We start from the raw sequence: 19200 nt of genomic DNA, 5'->3' as shown, positions 1-19200 counted from the left end.
CCTTGCAACTGAAGAAAATAATCATTACAAAATTCCCACCTTGGACTGCTGATAAAGTTTTGAAGTTGCATAGGATGTACTGACTGCAATTTCTCAGAAGTGTTTTATTTAGTTTTATGGACACATCCAGACCAAGTTTGGCAACAAATACTGCTTACTGGGGAAACCTATGCCCTGTATAAATCCCTCATCTTGTATGTGGGAAAGAGAGCAATAGGAATACCCAGCAACACCACAGTGAAACAGAAAGGAATAGTAAATTTGGCATAGATGATATATATATATATATATATATATATATATATATATATATATATATATCATAAACTTGGCATGAAGGATACATATCCTTTCATTCTGATAATTTTCTGATGAACAATTCATTTGGTTCTTCCAGTTCAGCCTTGACTACTAACAGGCAAGAATTCAAGTTGTCCCCCAGTTTGAAATATCCATGTTTTGAAATATCCATGTTTTATGGAAATTTTAATCAAATTTCTCCCCGCAAGGATTAGTATGATAATGAATTGAGCTTCTTATTGAGGAAAACGTTAAATTCAAAATATTATATCCTTCACTTCTAATTACAAATAAGTTTTACCTTTTATTGAGTTCCATTATACAATTTTACATAGTACCTTTATTGTTTTAAGCAATAATTAAGCAAAATGAATTAACATTTCTGAGCTCTACTTTTCAGCATATAGATTTACCTAAAAAAGTACAAACCAAGCACAGTGGTGCAATTTCCAGGCACTTTCAAGTTGCTTAAATATTTACAAATATGTAAGCACCCTGTTTGAAAGCATGACAATTTTGGTGTCAGGAGGAAACACTCCATGTATATCAAATCTTCGAATTTCAACATTTGCACAGCTCCAAATATTCCTGAGAAATTCAGTCTGAAATTTACATCCACATTTCTTCATACTTCTGTGTATCTTGGGGAACCATAACCTCTGTCACTTGATGTACCACTAATTGCACAAAATACATGTAATGTGTTGCTCATCCAGGGAGAATGCATTGTGTCTTCTTGTAATATCTAAAACAAAAGAAATCCACATGGTTATCATGCAGAAAAATAGCTACTGCCAAAAAAAAGAATGTGTATATAAAATTACAGGCATATTTCAATTCATCACTGACACTGAGCTATTTAAAATGACAAAAAGCAGAAAAAGTAAAGAATAACATTACCGACTTAAGTCTTCAAAGCTGTATTACAAAGGCAGCATATCAAAAAAGCAGAAAAAATCTGGTTACTTATTAAGAAAAACAATAGATCATAAATGCAAAATTCAATAAAAAAAGCAAGAGATAATGCAATCTTAGTTTTTTTTTTCCAACAGTTGGTCAGCATAAGATCTCTAACAGTGGACTACTCATTGATACAGAGTTTATGGATCATCTTCTAACCTAGTGGTTCTCAGAATCACTTGCTGGATTGTTAAAATATGTAGATAGCATACTCCTTCCATGTAGACTTAGAAATAATACTAAATGAAGAAAAAAGTGAGAATCACATATTTTTAAAGACACTATGATTGTATGAGCTAAATGATACAGAAGATTTTTCTGGGAAATGGAAGAACTTCATCAATATAAAACATAAATATTATATTCTCATAAGTATATAAACATATACAGATTTTATGCTTAGATTAGATGGAGGGTAGAATAGTGTACACATTATATGCAACTTCTTTTAAGTCCTAACATAAATCTCAAGCTTCCATTAATTGGTCTTAAAGATAAACTTTGTGGGCTGGGGTTGTGGCTCAGTGTTAGAGTGCTTGCCTAGCATGTGCCAGGCGCAGGGTTTGATCCTCAGCACCACATAAACGTAAATAAGTAAAATAAAGGTATTGTATCCAACTATAACAACAACAAAAATCTTTAAAAAAAGATAAGCTTTGAAGCCTCAATATTGAAGCCTCAATATTAAATTCTCAAATTGGTCTATAATGGCAGTATTGAATCATCTTATTTGTGATGTTACAAACCATGAAATTTAAATAAAGCCTATAATAGAGAAATTTCTTTTTTAAAAATGTTTTAGTTGGAAATGGAAACAATACTTTTATATTGTTCATTTGTATGTGGTGCTGAGGACCAAACCTGGTGCCTCATACATGAGGGGCAAGTGCTCTACCAGTGTGCTACAACCCAGCCCTGAGAAACTTCTTTTTATAAAAGCCTCATAACAGCTAGGTGTGCTGGCTTTGAATTTGAGACCCTCCTACCCTAGCCTCCAAGCTGCTGGGATTACAGGCATGTGCACCACATCCGGGCTTGTTTTACATCTTTTGTGAAGTTTTGCTGTTTTTTCTATGCATTACAAGTAATAGAAAATTTTCGACCAGTTTCTAGGAACAAATTTGGTAGTCTAATTGATAACAGTATATACTTCAAAACGGTTATACTGAAGAGAGATACAACCCATTGTTCTCAGGGCTGAGCTTGAGATACAGATGGTAAAGGAAATGGAAGGCTTCCCCGATTTCCTAGTTATGATCACATGGATGATTTAGGGAGGAAGGGAAAAAGGAGCCTCTGAAAGCTATCAGTAAAGAGGGAAGACTTGGAGCTGTTTGTACTCATTCCTAAGTAGGCCAAGAAGATGCAGAAAGCAGATTCCAGGATCAAACCAACAAGATTTCCAGCCATTTCTGGGCGCAGTAGCACACTTTTGTAATCCCGGCAATTTGGGAAGCAACGACAGGAGGATCATGAGTTTAAAATCATGTCTATATCTATATCTATATAACCGAGGATGTGACTCAGTGGTTAAGCAACCCTGAATTCAATCCCCAGGGGAAAATTTTTTTTTTTTTTTTTTTTTTTTTAGTGATCAAGAATGGATACATAGGCAGGGCACGGTGGCTCATGCCTGTAATCCCAGCGGCTGGGGAGGCTGAGGCAGCCTCGGCAAAACCGAGGCACTAAGCAACTCAGTGAGACTCTGTCTCTAATAAAATAAAAAATAGGGCTGGGGATGTGGCTCAGTGGTCGAGTGCCCCTGAGGTCAATTTCCGGTACAAAAAAAAAAAAAAAAAAAACCATCCAAACGGGTACATAGGAGATTGGAGTGGTTGGACTCATTAAATATATGGAATGATGAAAGTCTGGCTGACTGATTCTTGGTACTGAGATGAAAATGGTTGGAAATGACGTAGAAATCTAGTGCAACCTTGAGCTAACTGCGATTAAATTTCTCAGAGCACTTTTCTTTTCAACAGTACTGGGAATTGATCACAGCTGTGTACCACTGCACCTGGCTTCCCATAGCTCTAAGAAAAAGCAAACAAAATGAACTCAGAATTTCACTGAAAAATTGACTATAGGTTTTCCTCATCGCTGTACCACAGTTCCTTGGTTACCAAGCACTGGATGTATTTGTAAGCCCACCATTTGTGACAGTTTCCCACAGCAGGTGACTGTCTTCAAGCAATCTGAAATGCAGATTCTAGGACAAATTCAGGGCCAACCTTAAGAATATATATACTCTGTTTGGGTGCCCTAGTCTATAATCCCAGTGACTCTGGAGGCTGAGACAAGATTGTAAACTTGAAGCCAGAACCTGTCTCAAAATCAAAAACAAAAAGGGCTGGTGATGTGGCTCAGTGGTAAAGTGCCTTTCGGTTGAATCCATGGTACCCATGTCCCCACTGAAAAGGAAAATATATTCTCTGAAAGGTTATAATTGTCCTTGTTTATTTATTTATTTATTTATTGGTACTGAGTATGGAGCCCAGGGACACTTCACCACATCCTCAGCCCTTTTTGAGATGGGTTCTTGCTAAGTTGTTGAGGATTTCTCTAAATTGCTGAGGCTGGCTTTGAACTTGTTTGTGGTCCTCCTGCCTTAGCTTCTTGAGCCGATGGGATTACAGGCATGTGCCACTACATCCGTCATTTCTTTTAATGATTTTCAATTTCTTTATTTGAGCCAGGGAGTGAATGCAAAGGCTCTTAATCACCGAGTCACATCCCCAGCCCTTTTAAAAATATTTTATTTAGAGACAGGGTCTTGCTAAATTGCTGAGGCTGGCTTTGAACTTGTGATCCTTCTGCCTCAGCTTCCTGAGCCACTGGGAATACAGGAGTGCGCCACCATGCCCAGCTAATTTCTTTCCTTCTAAATTTGGTGCTGTAGATCTGTTATGGTTTGACAAGAGATGGTGACCCCAAAGCTCCTATTAATGCAGGAGTATTGTGGTGAGAGGACTAGATTATAAAAGAGCTGTAACCTAATCGGTCCATCCTAATTTGAAAGGACTTGTGCTTGGTGGCAACTCTGGGCCCTTGGAGGTGAGGCTGCAGGAGGTGGGTCACAGGGGGTGAGTTCTTTGGGACTGTATCCTTTTTTTTTTTCATTCTGGGGATTGATCCCAACCACTCAAACACTGAGTCACATCCCCAGCCCTCTTTTATATTTTTATTTAGAGACAAGGTCTCACTAAATTGCGGAGGCTGGTTTTCAACTCCTGATACTCCCATCTCAGCCTCGCAAGCTGCTGAAATTACAGGTGTGCACCACTGCAACCAGTTACATCTTTAAAAAAACTTTTATTTAAAACATTTTATTGGTACTTTTAGTTATATGTTAGGATTCATTTGACATAAAAGCATTATTATTATTATTATTTTAGAAAAAGGAAAATGGTTTATTGCTTTGTTAGCAAAGGAGAAACACTGTCCCAGAGGCTGTGATTCTGTCCTTCAGCAGGAATAGGGGGCTTTTAAACAGGTGACTCAAAAGCTATATTCCAAGTGTTCTCTGCTGGAGTTGTAATTCACTCGTTACTTTGGAAGATTGTCATTTCTGAGATCTTTTGGTACCATCCCCAAAGTCTGGGTTACTTTGTTGCTATGGTGGGTATGTACTCAAAGACCGAATGAATCTACCTATGATGGCAAACGAAGATAATCCTGTTTCCTCCGAGATTAGGGAGGAGCACAGAGAGAGGAAGAGAGAGAAACGTGTTCATTTTTTAAAAAATATTTTAAAAAATATTTGTTGATGGACCTTTATTTTATTTATATGTGGTGCCGAGAATCGAACCCAGTGCCTCACTCATGCTAGGCAAGTGGTCTAACACTGAGTCACAACCCCAGCCCCCAGAAACGCGTCCATTTTAAAAATAAGTTGCAGTGGCAGAGCAGCAAGGGCTATATCCCAAGCATGAAGTGGACACTGTTACATTTCCCAACTGTCATTTCTACATTCAATTTCTATGGGAAAATGGGTGACAACATCTCCAAGCTGCTTCCTGCTGAAAGAGGGCAAAGTTAGAGAAAGTAACCCAAAGTCCTTCTTCTTTATGATGTGGGGCATGGGCAGGTAAGGGTATTCAGTATCAGTGCAGTCTGGAGGATAGAGTATAGTTTGCTCTAATTCAGTCCCCAGGACTTCTCCTTTCCCTCCCCTCTACTCTAGTTTTAAGTATCTTGTGGATATACATAAAGGTAAGATTCACTGTGGTATCATATATGTACCTAGGGAAGTTAGATCAAATTAATTTCACTATTATTCCCTTATCCTGTCCCTCCTCCCTCCCATCAATCCCCTTCTTCTATTCTACTGATCACTTATTTTGATGGAATTCCCCCACTGGGGATATTCTCTTTCCATGTGGCTCTACCCTCCCCCTCTCTGCTCCCAGGAGCCAAGAACTGAGCAACTTTCCTCCACTGTTGTCCTTACGCCATGATGTTGTGCCTCACCTCACGTCCAAAGTGATGAAGTTGGCCAACCATACACTAAACCTCTGAAATCATGAGCCAAAAATAAACTTTCCTCCTGTAAGTTGATCTTGTTGGGCATTTTGGTCACAGCCATGAAAAGCTGACTAAAACAGAAATTGTACTGAGAAGTGGGGTCATCACTGTGACTAACCTGACTATGAGGTTTAGGAGAAGTTGGAACTGTGTGTAAGTGTTTAAAAAGTGTGGACATAAGGCTGGAGAAGCAATAGAATATTGTTAGCAGAGCTTAATGTGCGATTCTGGTGGGAGCTCAGAGAATCAGAATGAAAACAGCAAGGGCTGTACCCATGACGTTTCAAAAGGGAATGAGAAATCTATTGGGAACTGGATTAAAGGTCACTTGGGTTATATTCTGGTAAAGAGGTTATCTACATTTTGTCCACGTTCTTACATTTTGTGAGAGGCTGGATGTAAAGGTGATGGATTAATTAATCTGCCAGAGGATGTTTCAAGGCAACACAGCATTCAGGTGGTGTTATGGATATTGTTATCAGCTTTTAATCAGGTTTTCTGTGACAACTGGGAGCAGAAAGCAGAGAAGGATTTTAAAAATTTGCAATTTGGCCAGAAACCGGTGAGCAAAACTGGGGACAAGGTAAATAGTTGTGGTTGTTGAAGAAATTACATCCCCTAAAGAGGTGCTAAGTCTTTGCAGATACACTAGGAAAGATAGCTTGAAGAGATCTCTCGAATTGGGAAAGACCACACCCATCACAGCCTCAAGGGTGTAAAAGTAAAAATTCTTTTGAGATCAATGAGGTATCCTGCTGGGGGGGCGGGGCTAGGAAGTTTTTTCACCATGCTCAGCCACTCAGATGGCTGCAACCTTGGTCCAAGGTAGCCTGATGACAGTTCCAGCTGGCAGCAGATGGTGATGCTGATTCTTCAGGATTACAGAATGTTGGAGTTAAGAGGTCATGGAAGTTTCCACCAAAATTTCAAAGGCAGGCCTGGGAGGCCAGGCAGTGTTGCAGGTTTGGAGTTCCTGTGGGCTTCCCCTGAGAGGGTGATGCATAAAGCTGTAAGAAGGAAGCTGCTGCTGCAGTGGAGGCCCCCCAAAAGATTAAGAGATGCCAGTAACATGGAATATTTGAAAAGGAAAGCTGCTGGCTGCAGACAGAGACAGGCAAAAAGAAAGATAAGTGGGCTCAACCAGCAAGGCCAAAGGAGCAGGGATTCCCAAGTCCTCTGAAAAGCACATCAAGCAGCTATACGCCCCAAATGCCTGAGGTGAACCTACAGGAAATGTTTGCCTGGCTGAGTTTAGGTCTTGCTTTGATCCCATCCCTTCTCTTCATGCTCCTAATTCTTTGTATGTGTGTGTGTGTGTGTGGGGGGGTGCTAGGGATTGAACTCAGGGCCGTGTGCATGTGAGACAAAGCACTCTACCAACCGAGCTATATCCTCAGCCCCTAATTCTCTTTTGGAATGGAATTTTTTACTCTGTTCCACTATGCATAGGATATATATATATATATATATATATATATATATATATATATATAACTTGTTTTTCAATTTTTCAGGGGATCATAGCCAAGTTTGCCTTGAATCTCTGATAAGACTTTAGGTTTGGACTTTGGGCCAATGCTGGAACTGTTAAGACCATGGGGACAGACTTTTAGAAATGGACATAAGCTTTTGGGGGCCAGGGTCAGAATGTTATGGTTCAGATATGAGGTACCCCCCTGAAGCACCAATATTAATATAGGAATATTCAAAATGATAAAATTGTGAAAGCTATATCCTAATTAGCACATCCTAATTTGAAAAAAGCCTTGTGTATGCATTATCTCTGAGCCCAAGAGGCATGGATGGAGGAGGTGAGTCACTGGAGTTGTGCCCTTAAGGACTGCATCCTTCCTCCTGGCTCCTCTCCTTCACTCTCTCTGCTTCTTAGGCACCACGAAGTGAGCACTTTTCCTTTGTTGCTAGACTTCTGTCATGATGTTCTGCCTCACTTCAGGTGAAGTGATAAGAGTCAGCCAACCATGGACTTGAACTTCTGAAACCATGAACTTTTCCTCCTCTATGCTAGTCTTGTTGAGTGTTTTGAAAGATGGAACCCAAGGCTTCAGGTATACTAGGCAAGTGCTCTACCACTGGACTACCATCTCAGACCCATCTTTAATTTTTTTTTTCTTGGTGGGCCTAGGAATTGAAACCAGGGGCACTCTACTACTGAGCTAAATCGCCAGTCCTTTCTTATTTTTTATTATAAGACAGTGTTTTGCTAAATTGTCTAGGCAGGTCACGAACTTGTGGCCTCTTACCTGAGGTTGAGTTGCCAGGAGTACAGGCAAGTGCCACCACACCAGCCCCATCTTTATTTCTTAAATATTCAGTGTTTATAATGTTTCTAAAGAAAATATTTATTTGGTGTTTTTACTAGCAAGGAAATGAAGGAGACTTTATGATAAGCTTAAAAAGCTCAGTCACTGAGGGACCAGTCTGACATGTTGCAACTTTTATGAACGTGATTAAAATGTTAAAATGGTTAAGGGACAATGCATGTACAAAGTGGTTGCAAACAGGAACTTCAAGGCCCCAATATAGGAATGGATCTTACCAGCATAGTTCAGTAGTACTTAGGTTTCCATAAGGGTCAGTAGGTTTATAAATGTGATAATTAGTGATGACATAATTTGGCTGTGATAATCAGGTCTTTGCTTTTCTATTATTCAGGCTGTGTTTTGTTAGCAGTAAATACCCCTAACCTTCAGTGATAGATTAAAATGCTAAGTATACATAGTTTTCTAAGCTGTAAGGGTAGGAAGACAATCCCCAAGTTTTGGAAATAACTCAGGATCTCACCTAAACCACAGTATGTAGTTTCTGACAGCCAAGACAGGAATAGTATTTGGGGACTTGGGTACTGAGCTAATCATTTCATTTTTTTAGGATTCTTCTTGAGAGAATCTAATCCATGTTCATAGTAGATCTATTCAGATTTGCTCAGCTAGTGCCTCTAATATTGTAGCACAAAGAACAAAATGGTTTATTACTGATAATTGCTTCAGTAACAGTTTTAAATAATTGCTTCAACTTTGATTACAGAGAACATGAACAAATTTTAAAGTACAGAACAAATAATTTGAACGAAACATATTTAAAACTATAGATTTTCATCTAGTAACACTTTAGGGACTCCAGATCATGTTTTCGTTTACAACCAGTCTTAATACTTGCCTGCTCATGAATAATGTCAGACAATTCTTTCACCATGTCTCTGAAATTTGACTTTAGCCCTTCATGGTACTCAAATTGATCCTCTTTAATTAGTCGCTCGTTTAGTTCAAGTGCAATGCTGCATGCTTGTATGAATTTCCTATGGATGGATGACAAAGATAAAGGTTTCATTATTTATTTTTAGGAAGTCTCATTGACAATCAATTTGATAATTCACTTTAAGCATGATTTGCCCAGAGGGAAACAAGAGAATTCTTTATTTTCTCACTGTGCATTTGTTAACGTCACTTTCTAACTTGAAATACTTTCTCCTTTTCCACCTCTGTCCTGATTTCTTATCTCCTTTAAATCAAAACACATACCCCCTAGGAAGCCTGTTTGCTCAGTATTTACTTGTTATTATGCCATTGAAGTTGTGCTAACATTAGTTTGTATCTGCATACAGTAAGTCATTCATTCAAAAAGAATTTATTTTCAGTTTACTATATGCCCATTACAGTGTTAGATGCCATAGGTGTGAAGAATATTTCTTGGGCAGGCAAGAGTGGGGATAGGGAGTTGAAGAACCATCATAAAAGTATTTTTTTCATTATTTTATGTGTTTATGTTTAATGTCCACAATTATAGTGTATGTCTGAGGAGGCAAAGTACCTCATTGCCCATATGTTTTATATCCCTGTCATAGCAACTAGTAGAGTTTTTTTTATAGGATCCAGGCAGGCATTATTAATAAGTATTGGTGAATGAATGACTACTGGTTACTCTGCAACCTGGAACAGCTGATAACACACAAACAGGAAAAGTAAATGGCATATCAGGAGTAGATGAGTAGATAGGTTATCATATTTATCCTTAAGTCTGTTTGACGCAACTGTTTCTCGTGTTCTGAATGTAAACTGTTTATAAATTCAACAGATTTTCAAATGTAAGGTTCATTCAGACATACCTTAGCTTACAGGGTTGCTTAGTGCACACAAGATATTGTATGTCCTAGACTGGCAGAATCCAAGTGGAAGCAAGAATACAGGATAGGAGTAAACGCCTCTGCAACCCTTCCAGCCCCACTTTTACTTCTACCCTAAATGGTACTAAATGCTATAACACAAGGTCAATCGGGCAAAGAAGGAAATCAAAAAATGAATGTAGGTTTGTGTTTGTGTCACTTACAATATCCAAAGCAATAAAATAAGTTGGCACATTTAATCTCTTGGGTCACTGGGGCATTGTTAATATCCTGTAGCATGAAACAGATCATGAATTTCCTCACTACTTAAAGTACCATCCAGAGGTCACTTAGCTATTACAAAAGTACACAAAGAATGTCCTTTTTTGTAGGGGTATTATCTGGTAAATACTTTGTGTTGTTTTTAGAAGAAAACAAGGAAAAGAATAAATGTCTCCTCTAAAAATTACTAAATGCTTACCTAAACATGTCTTTCAACTCATTTACTTTCTTAGGTGGATACTTGATGGCTTGACTATCATTTAAGAAAGCCCTTGCATATGCTAATGGACCAGCATTGACCTAAATCAAGAAAGGAGAAAAGTGAGAGAATTATCAGCATGTAGTCAGAAGAAGTTTTTGCATTTCTCCTTTTTATTAAAAAAGCTCAAGGGCCAGAAGCATGGCTCAGTCACACACTGATTTTCCAGCATGCACAGGCCCTGGGTTCCATCCTCAGCACCAAAAACATAACAAAACTATAAGAAACCTATATCTGAGAAGTTTATTATGCTTACAACAAGTTTATATGAAAAATCATTAACTAAAGCACATAATCTGGAAAGATGATACTCTAATTAAATTAGTTAATGATTTCTGATATGTAAATATAGGGCTTGGTTAGTCAGAGGGATTTGTTTAACGTCTTTTGACATTATGGAAATTTATAGAAATTAAACATAATTTCTTAAATTAACAAATTATACAGGTTTTTGCACTCAATGAGAGCATAACACACAATTACAATTAATGCTTGCTCAATGCCTGTGTGAAAGCAAGAGAAATATTAGGAAGTGTTTAACACAACTTACCTGTACAGATACACAGCCCTGTAATTTGAGTTGAAGCTGAATCATATCCACATCAGTAGAGGAGCAAAGCTTTTGCAGCTCTGCAGTTCTATCTTTTATTTCATCAGTAGCAACATCAATTGGCTTTAAATTAATCTGCTGTTCACAGTGTATTGGAATCCTCTTCTTCACGTAGGGAAACGAATTTGAAGCTATTAAAAATTAAGATTGATTTATTAAGTTTAGAAAATCAAATTCAAATAGTTGAATTTAAAAAAAAATTCATTGTGCTTAATTCTCTCCATGCTTTTTCTAGAAGATGCCTAAGGTATTATATAGAACTTACTGCTTCAGGATTAAGGGATAAATTCCCTTTATGTGACATGTCTAAGCAATCATGAATGACATATGGGAAAATGATGGTTTATCACAAGGACATGTTTGTACAAACATATAACCGAACAGTAAAACAACAAATGATTACAATTTCAGTTACAAGTTCCTGCTGGCCAGCTGGTACTTGTGTTTATCAAAAAGGACCATGACAAATAATAAGTTAACATGAAAAGTCCTACTTACTAGTCAAAATGGTCCGGCGTTTACACTGTTCTTCTATACAACCTTGCTTTTTGCCTGATAAAGTATAAGGAGCTTCAAAAACAAATCTGTTGATATTATGATTTCTTTCAAACTCAGTCTTTCTTTCTGTGAGTTCTTTGTCATCAAAGTAGGGCTTCACATAAGTGACTTGGATATGAGCATATTTTGGATCAAGCTCTTTGGCATTTACCTATAAAATAAGACAAGTCTTAAATTTTTTTTTTTAGATTCAATGGAAGGGAAAATGAAATGTAGGTAATTTACTCCTTTGAGATCACATGAGAATCACTGCGGTTATGATTGTGCTTCCAACTGAGTAAACACCTGGAGGAGGTCTTCGTTTCTTTTTTAAGGATCATTTATTTCTGATTATAAGAACTTACAGAAACCTATTTGGAGACTACAGAAATGTAGGAAGAAAATAAAAATTACTGTAATCCTATCATCCAACAATGACCATTATTCACATTTTCATCTAATATTTTTTCTATGCATATATATTCAGAAATCTGATATCATGCTAAACATTTTTGTCATCTGACTCCTTAAAATATTTTAAAATACTTAATTGTGTGAATTCTACCTGAATAAAAATATCTTAAGAGTTCTATATTGGAGTAATTGATTACTATGTGACAGATACTGGGGATTGAATCCAGGATACTCAGCCACTGAGCCACATCCCCAACCCAACCCATTTTATTTTTAATTTTAAGGAAAAGTCTCATTAAGTGGCTTAGGGCCTCACTAAGTTGCTGAGGCTGGCCTTGAACTTGCAATCCTACTGCCTGAGACACCCAAGTCACTGTGATTACTGGTGTGTGACACCACAGCTGGCTGATACCTTTAAGTTGCTTTTCCAACTTTTTGTTATTACAAATAGTGTTTTGATGAACATCCTTGAATTTAAAACTATGTTTATTTTTTTCTGATTTTTCCTTAAGATAAATTCCTAAAAGAAAATTTCTTACTTAAAAAGATTACATGATTTTAGGGATTTTGGTATATATTATCTGATTACCCTTCAGAAAAGCTTACTAATTTAGAAATTCACAAGCAGTGCTGGAAATTATGAGTAGGTACTCTTGACTGAATTATTTCAATCCTATCCTATGGAGAAAGAGGAGGACAAGAACACACAATGATTCTACTTTAGAGCCACAAAAGTCTAGGTTGTAGGGTTGGGGTACAGTTCCGCGGTAAAGTGCTTGCCTAATATTCATTAGGCCCTGGGTTCCATCCCTAGCCCTGCAAAAATAAAATAAACAAAAACAACACAAAAAAACCTCTAGCTGTAGTTGTGAACCATTTCATGAGTGATCTAAATTCCATGATGCTAGATGTAAATCCCAGCATCATCTCTGTTAGAGATTCATTAAGGACTCTCAACCCCTCATTCTAAGAATATCTTCATTACCTCTACAGACAATTCCCAGGATCATTTTCCAACTATATCTGCCTTGATCAATATCCTTGTCCCTCTCCAGAAACATACACACACACACACACACACACACATAGTATCCCTCTCCCTCCACCCCCCACATATACAGGAGGATGGACAGGACAGATTAAATTTCTTAGAATCTTTTAATTTCTCCAAACCATTCTATTTTTTGCCTATCTCCAGAATTTTTTTTCTCCCATTAAAAAGAAAAAAAGGTAGAGTTCACCAGAGAGACCTGAGGAAAATCTACTGGCATTGAGACAAAATATAAAAGGGAAATTAAAAAGAGGTCAAGTCTGGTGTTTGACCTTAATAAGTTTATATATATATATATATATATATACACACACACACACACATATACACATATATATTATATTATATACACACACACACACACACATATATATATATATATATATATATATATATATATATATATATATATAATTATATATTTAATAGTACACAGGGTATATACAAATAGCAAAAACTATTTATTTACAATCAAGACTCTGATCTCAATCCTCAGGGGTAACCATGACTGACAATTTTGTATAAATATTCCTGAAATTTCCTGAGCTTGTTTAAGTATATGTGAATATTCAGGTCTCATACAAATATGTCATACTAACCACAGAGTCCTATATCTCACCTCTTTTTCCCTTTCATAACAGATCATTTTGGGTTCATACTGACACTTATATAAATCTTTCATTTTTTAAATGCCTAGGTGACTATATCCATTATATGGGAAATACCATCATTTATTTAGCCATATGGACATTTAGACTGCATCCAGGTTTTTGCTATATAAATTTTGCATTAGGGAATATCCTTAAACATATTCTTATGTATGTACATCTACAAGATAAAATTTTAAGTGAAATTATTAGGCTCAAGGACACACACAGTTAAAATATTGGAAGATAATACCAATTCACCTCTTTAAGAGGAGTATTTTATATTGCCTATATCCTTAAGCAGATGCTGTTCTTTGGCAAGGTAAAAGAGTGTTTTATACATTTTATTTCCATACAGTAAAAAAAACATCAAGTCCCTCACGTAAAAGGGCATAATATTTGCATGTAAAACATACACATCCTCCTGTATACTTTAAATCATTTCTAAATTACTTACACTATCTAATACAATGATAATGCTATGTAAATATTTGTTAGACTATAATTTTTAAGGAATAATGACAAGAAACAGAAGTGTATTCATGTCCAGTATAAATGAGTTTTTTAAATACTTTTGGTGAATGGTTGGTTGACTCTATGGATGTGAAACCCCATAGGTAGGAAGAACTTTTTTTTTTTTTTGGTGGTATTGAGGATTGAAACCATGGGTGTTCTACCACTGAACTACATCCCATTTGTTTTTATTTTGTATTTTGTGACAGGGTTGGACTCAAAGTTGCAATTCTCCTGCTTCAGCCACACTTGGCTCTGATGGTAATTTTTAAAAGAAAGACCCGTACATGATGTGTGTTACCTACAGGAAATGAACAGAATATCATGCATAACAATGTCAGGACTCAAGCAGTCTGTTGGTGGTTTGTCATCAGCATTTTGGGCAAGTTTTCAGAGGTGGATAAAAAGAGAAAAATTCATATTGTTCAGAAAGTCTGGCTCTGGGGCCTGGGGATGTAGCTCAGAGGCAGAGAGCTTGCCTAAATGTAAAAGGCCCTGGGTTCAATTTTAATATTGCTTAAAAAGGAATTTAAGAAGACTGGATCTCCATTACCTTTCCATTTACACAGTGCTCAATACTGTGGGGGCAAACTAAGACTACCTGGCTGCAAAGAGAGGAAATCTATCATCTTAAGTTGGTAAAACAATACAAAATAGTGAAACTAATAAGAAACAGGTTTTGCCAAATACTAATTTTAAACCTATCAGCAAATCTATTTTTTAAAAATATTTTTTAGTTTTCAGTGTACCTTTATTTTATTTGTTTATATGTGGTGCTGAGAATCAAACCCAGTGGCTCACACATGCTAGGCAAATGCTCTACCAAACCCAGCCCCAGCAAATCTATTTTAATTGTCTTTAAGCATATGTTCAAGATAAAACCATACCCAGAAGATATATGTCAATCTACATAGTGATGATTATCATGGTAGATAATGAAGTGTGTTTACAATTGCCAGGAGATTTTCATTCTGGCAGTAGTGAATGCTTCTTATGTACAAGGAATTTCAAACCAATTTCTCTATATTAACTCATTTAATGTGTAAAACAACCCCATAATGAAGGTACTATTATCATCACCATCTGACTAATGAGATAAATGAAAGAGAGGGATCAAATACTTCCCCATGGTCACGCAGCAGGCAAGTAACAAGGAATGGGGATTGGAATTCTGGTCTTTCAGACTCCAAAGCCCCTATCTTTCTTTCTTTTATTCCTTGGGTAGGGGCAGGGGACAGGTATTTTACCACTGAGCTACATCCCCAGTCTTTTTTTGAGACAGGGTCTTCCTAAGTTTCCCAGGCTGGCCTGGAACTTGTGATCCTCCTGCCTCAGCCTCCCAGTCTTTGGGATTACAGGTGTGAAACTCCACGCCCTCGTTATCCTTTCTTTTCTTAATTTTAGTTTTTTTTTTTTTTTGTAATGCTAAGGAGGCAACTCAGGGCCTCACACATGTTAGGCAAGTGCTCTTTCACTGAGCTACACCCCCAGTCCAGCCCGCATACATTCTTTCACTATCCGGAAGTCTCTATTTCCTTGTTTCTCCTCTGCCATTTAAAATAAGGAAAAAGTCAGGAGCAATGTTCCATGCCTAGAATTAACAAATTATGATATTAAAATGTGGGGCATAGGTTACCTTGTCTGAATCCTGAATTATTTTGACATTTTCTGTGCCAAATTTTTCACCATAAAGTTTAACAAGTCTCAAGGAAATCTCTGAGAGGCCGGTGAGCTTTGGTTCTTTATAGATGTACTCCTTTCCATCCTCTTCTTCAAAAAACGACTATTGTAAAGTTAAATCAATAATTTATTAATTGAATGAGGAAACAACATTTAAAAACAACCTACTAAGTAACAATAATATATTTCAAATGCATTTTAAATAATATTACTAATAGCTACATGCATATATTCACTTTTTTACCTTCAAATAAATGAGAATTTTCAAATTCACAATCATATCAACATATCATTAGCCTGAAGATTTCTTGAGATTCTCCTCCTTCCCTGTATGCTTATTACCTGTTTTGTATTTGGATGTATTTTAAAACATATTTTTCATTGCAGATAGACACAATACCTTTATTTTATTTAATTATGCATATATGTAAATACGTACCAGGGATTAAACCCAGGGGTACTTAACTACCAAGCCACATCCCCAGTCCTTTTTTTAAAAAATATTTTTTTAGTTGTAGATGGACACAATATCTTTATTTATTTTTACGTACTGCTGAAAATTGAACCCAGTGCCTCACACATGTGAGGCAAGTGCTGTACCGCTGAGCTACAGCCCCAGTCCTCCAGTCCTTTTTTATATTTTATTAAAGACAGGGACTCAGCTGAGTTGCTCAGGGCCTTGATAAATTGTAGAGGTTGGCTTTGAACCTGTGATCCTGCTGCCTCAGTCTCCGAAGCCGCTGGGATTACAGGCTGCACCACCGCACCTGTCTTATTTATTTATTTATTTTTATGCGGTGCTGAGGATTGAGCCCAGTGCATCACACATGCTAGGTGAGTGTTCTACTGCTGAACCACAACCCCAGCCCTATATTTGAAAGTTTTAATGACTGGGTAGTTTACATATACTTTATCAGAAGCATAACAAAAAATGAAACTGAAAGAGAAATCCAAACCTTATAGGTTGTACTCTGATCTAATGAACTTGATGAGAACCAATGTGAACTTTAAAGTTACAAAGCAAGATCCTTGCTACTGTAATAGGCACTATCTGGACAGAATCCTAGAATCAATAACTGCTACCAAAGTAATGTAACAAACCAAAACCAAAAGTGAATGTTTAAAAAGAAAAACAACTCTATATAAAGTATACTTACTTGGCCATAAAAGGCAACTCGGAAGAAAGTACCCAAAAGTCTTTTTTTGGTGTGCATAACCTCCAAAATTTTTGTATAAGCTCCATGAAGTGTTCTATAAACATGAGTAAGTTTCTGAAAAATGAAAATATACAAATAAGATTTGTCTTTTGGTCCATCACTAAATGTCTTCAAGATGAATACACAAGAATAAAAAGCATCAATGTTTCTTTTTCAAAACTATTTTGGTGGCACCATTCACATCCTCTTGCCCCATTGTTACAATAAGACAAAAGACTTCAACAAATTTGGATCTAAGGGTGAATTTAAAATGGTAAAATGACACTGAATATACTAACATCATGCTTCATTTTATTCACCTCAATGGCAATATATATTTTAAAAATATTATATTATCTGGATTTCATCCTCAGTACCACAGGGGCGGAGGTCAGAAAATGGGGCCTTTGTTTTGAAACTCTTACAAAGCTTCTTAGGAATCTTTGGATTTGTACTGATTTGATAAAAGCAGTAGTGGCAAATCTTGTTTTTTGTCTCATATACTATTTCTGGCCATCTATATGACCTAAATTTAATTATTTAATTCTAGCTTATTAATAAAATCTTAAATGTCACTATAATTTTTTTTTTCGGTACCAGGGATTGAACCCATGGGTGCTTAACCATTGAACCACATCCCCAGGCCTTATTTTTAATATTTTATTTAGAGACAGGGTCTCACTGAGTGTCTTAGGGCTTCACTAAATTGCTGAACCTGGCCTTGAATTCACAATCCTCCTCCTCAGCCTCCTGAGCTGGTGAAATTATAGGCATGCACCACCACACCCAGCTGTTACTGTAATTTTTCAGGCATGCTCCATATACGTCAAGAGTATTGCAAAGAAAGGAAGCCCTAAAATCTAGGACAAAAAAGCAAATTTAATCAGAGTCAGATTAGAGCACAGTTTAGAATACTACCCAAATTAAAATATATATGTTTTCACTCTAAGAAACTTTTTCAATATTGAGAAACTATCTGCTCTTTTAAAAATGGCTTAAATCCTAAATCACCCCGTTCCTAGTATAATAGCAGTAGAAATTATTATATTAATTGAGTGACTTGATTATAAAATAATTCCTATTTAGCAGTGGTGACAACGACTGTTTATTAAACTACTATTCTTTATTAAACTACCCTTTATCAATACATTATTTAGCAGGCCAAATTGAAAAAACAACTTCTCATAATAGGGTTATTACTGGTGTCTTTTTATCTTCCTCATTGTTATCTGCCAGCACTTTTAGTGTCCTCAACAACTGCAAAGAATAGAATCGTCTCTTGCCTGAGCAACCTGGAAATCTGATAGCTTTTGATTTTTAAGTGAAGGTTTAATGAAAACCATACTGATTATTTCTTAAATATTTATTTATTTATTTATTTAAGTTGTAAGATGGACACAATACCTTTATTTATTTATTTTTATGTGGTGCTGAGGATTGAACCCAGGGCCTCACACGTGCTAGGCGAGCACTCTACTGCTGAGCCACAACCCCAGCCCCAAAACCATATGATTATTTTATGCCCTGAAAGAGGGAGGGGAGAAGGCTAGATGAAAATATTTTGAGAACCACAGGTCTGGCGGTAAGTGGTAGCACTGGCCTGTAATCCCAGGGACTTGAGAGGCTGAGGCAGGAGAATCACAAGTTTGAGGTCAGTCTCAGCAACTCAGCAAGACACTGTCTCCAAATTTAAAAAAAAATGAATAAAAGGGGCTGGGGATTTAGCTCCCCTGGATTTAATCCCCCAGTACAAATTAATTAATTAATATTGAAAAAATGAAACCACCAAACTAATTTTAATTTTGGTCTTAATTCTTTTAGTGTTGATTTCTTTTGGTATATATATAACATAAGGCAAGATATTTATTTTACATTTTAACAGCATTTTAAAGGTTTGTAAATTTTTTTGTGTGGTGCTAGGGATTGAACCCAGAGCTTTGTGTATGCTAGGCAAGCATTCTACTGCTTAAATACATCCCTAGCCTGGATTAGAACTTTCATATTGGATCCATGTGTCTAAATGATACAATCAATTAAATATCTATATTCTACAATAAAATACAAATGTTATAACATAATGAATCTTCTAAACTTCAGAAGACATGAA

At 36.6% G+C, this 19200-nt stretch overlaps 1 protein-coding gene across 3 annotated transcripts in view; it reads right to left on the bottom strand.

The window, feature by feature from the left end:
- Nucleotides 1–231: 231 nt before the first annotated feature.
- The window catches only part of Dock11 (dedicator of cytokinesis 11), a 193047-nt gene continuing 174078 nt past the window's right edge, over nucleotides 232–19200 (bottom strand). For 2 of the 3 annotated variants that reach the window (XM_077107462.1, XM_077107464.1), the window contains 7 exons: nucleotides 17055–17168; nucleotides 15854–16000; nucleotides 11554–11764; nucleotides 10996–11186; nucleotides 10386–10486; nucleotides 8962–9100; nucleotides 232–1045 (listed from right to left, as the gene is read on the bottom strand). In XM_077107462.1, the coding sequence (XP_076963577.1) occupies nucleotides 926–1045; nucleotides 8962–9100; nucleotides 10386–10486; nucleotides 10996–11186; nucleotides 11554–11764; nucleotides 15854–16000; nucleotides 17055–17168 (1023 nt within the window). In that variant the 3' untranslated portion in view covers nucleotides 232–925. The remainder of the gene's footprint in view (nucleotides 1046–8961; nucleotides 9101–10385; nucleotides 10487–10995; nucleotides 11187–11553; nucleotides 11765–15853; nucleotides 16001–17054; nucleotides 17169–19200) is intronic. The other variant, XM_077107463.1, reaches the window with a different exon arrangement.

Source organism: Callospermophilus lateralis, chromosome X, assembly GCF_048772815.1.
Source record: "Callospermophilus lateralis isolate mCalLat2 chromosome X, mCalLat2.hap1, whole genome shotgun sequence".
NCBI lineage: Eukaryota > Metazoa > Chordata > Mammalia > Rodentia > Sciuridae > Callospermophilus > Callospermophilus lateralis.
This window is presented reverse-complemented; position numbering and strand designations above follow the sequence as displayed.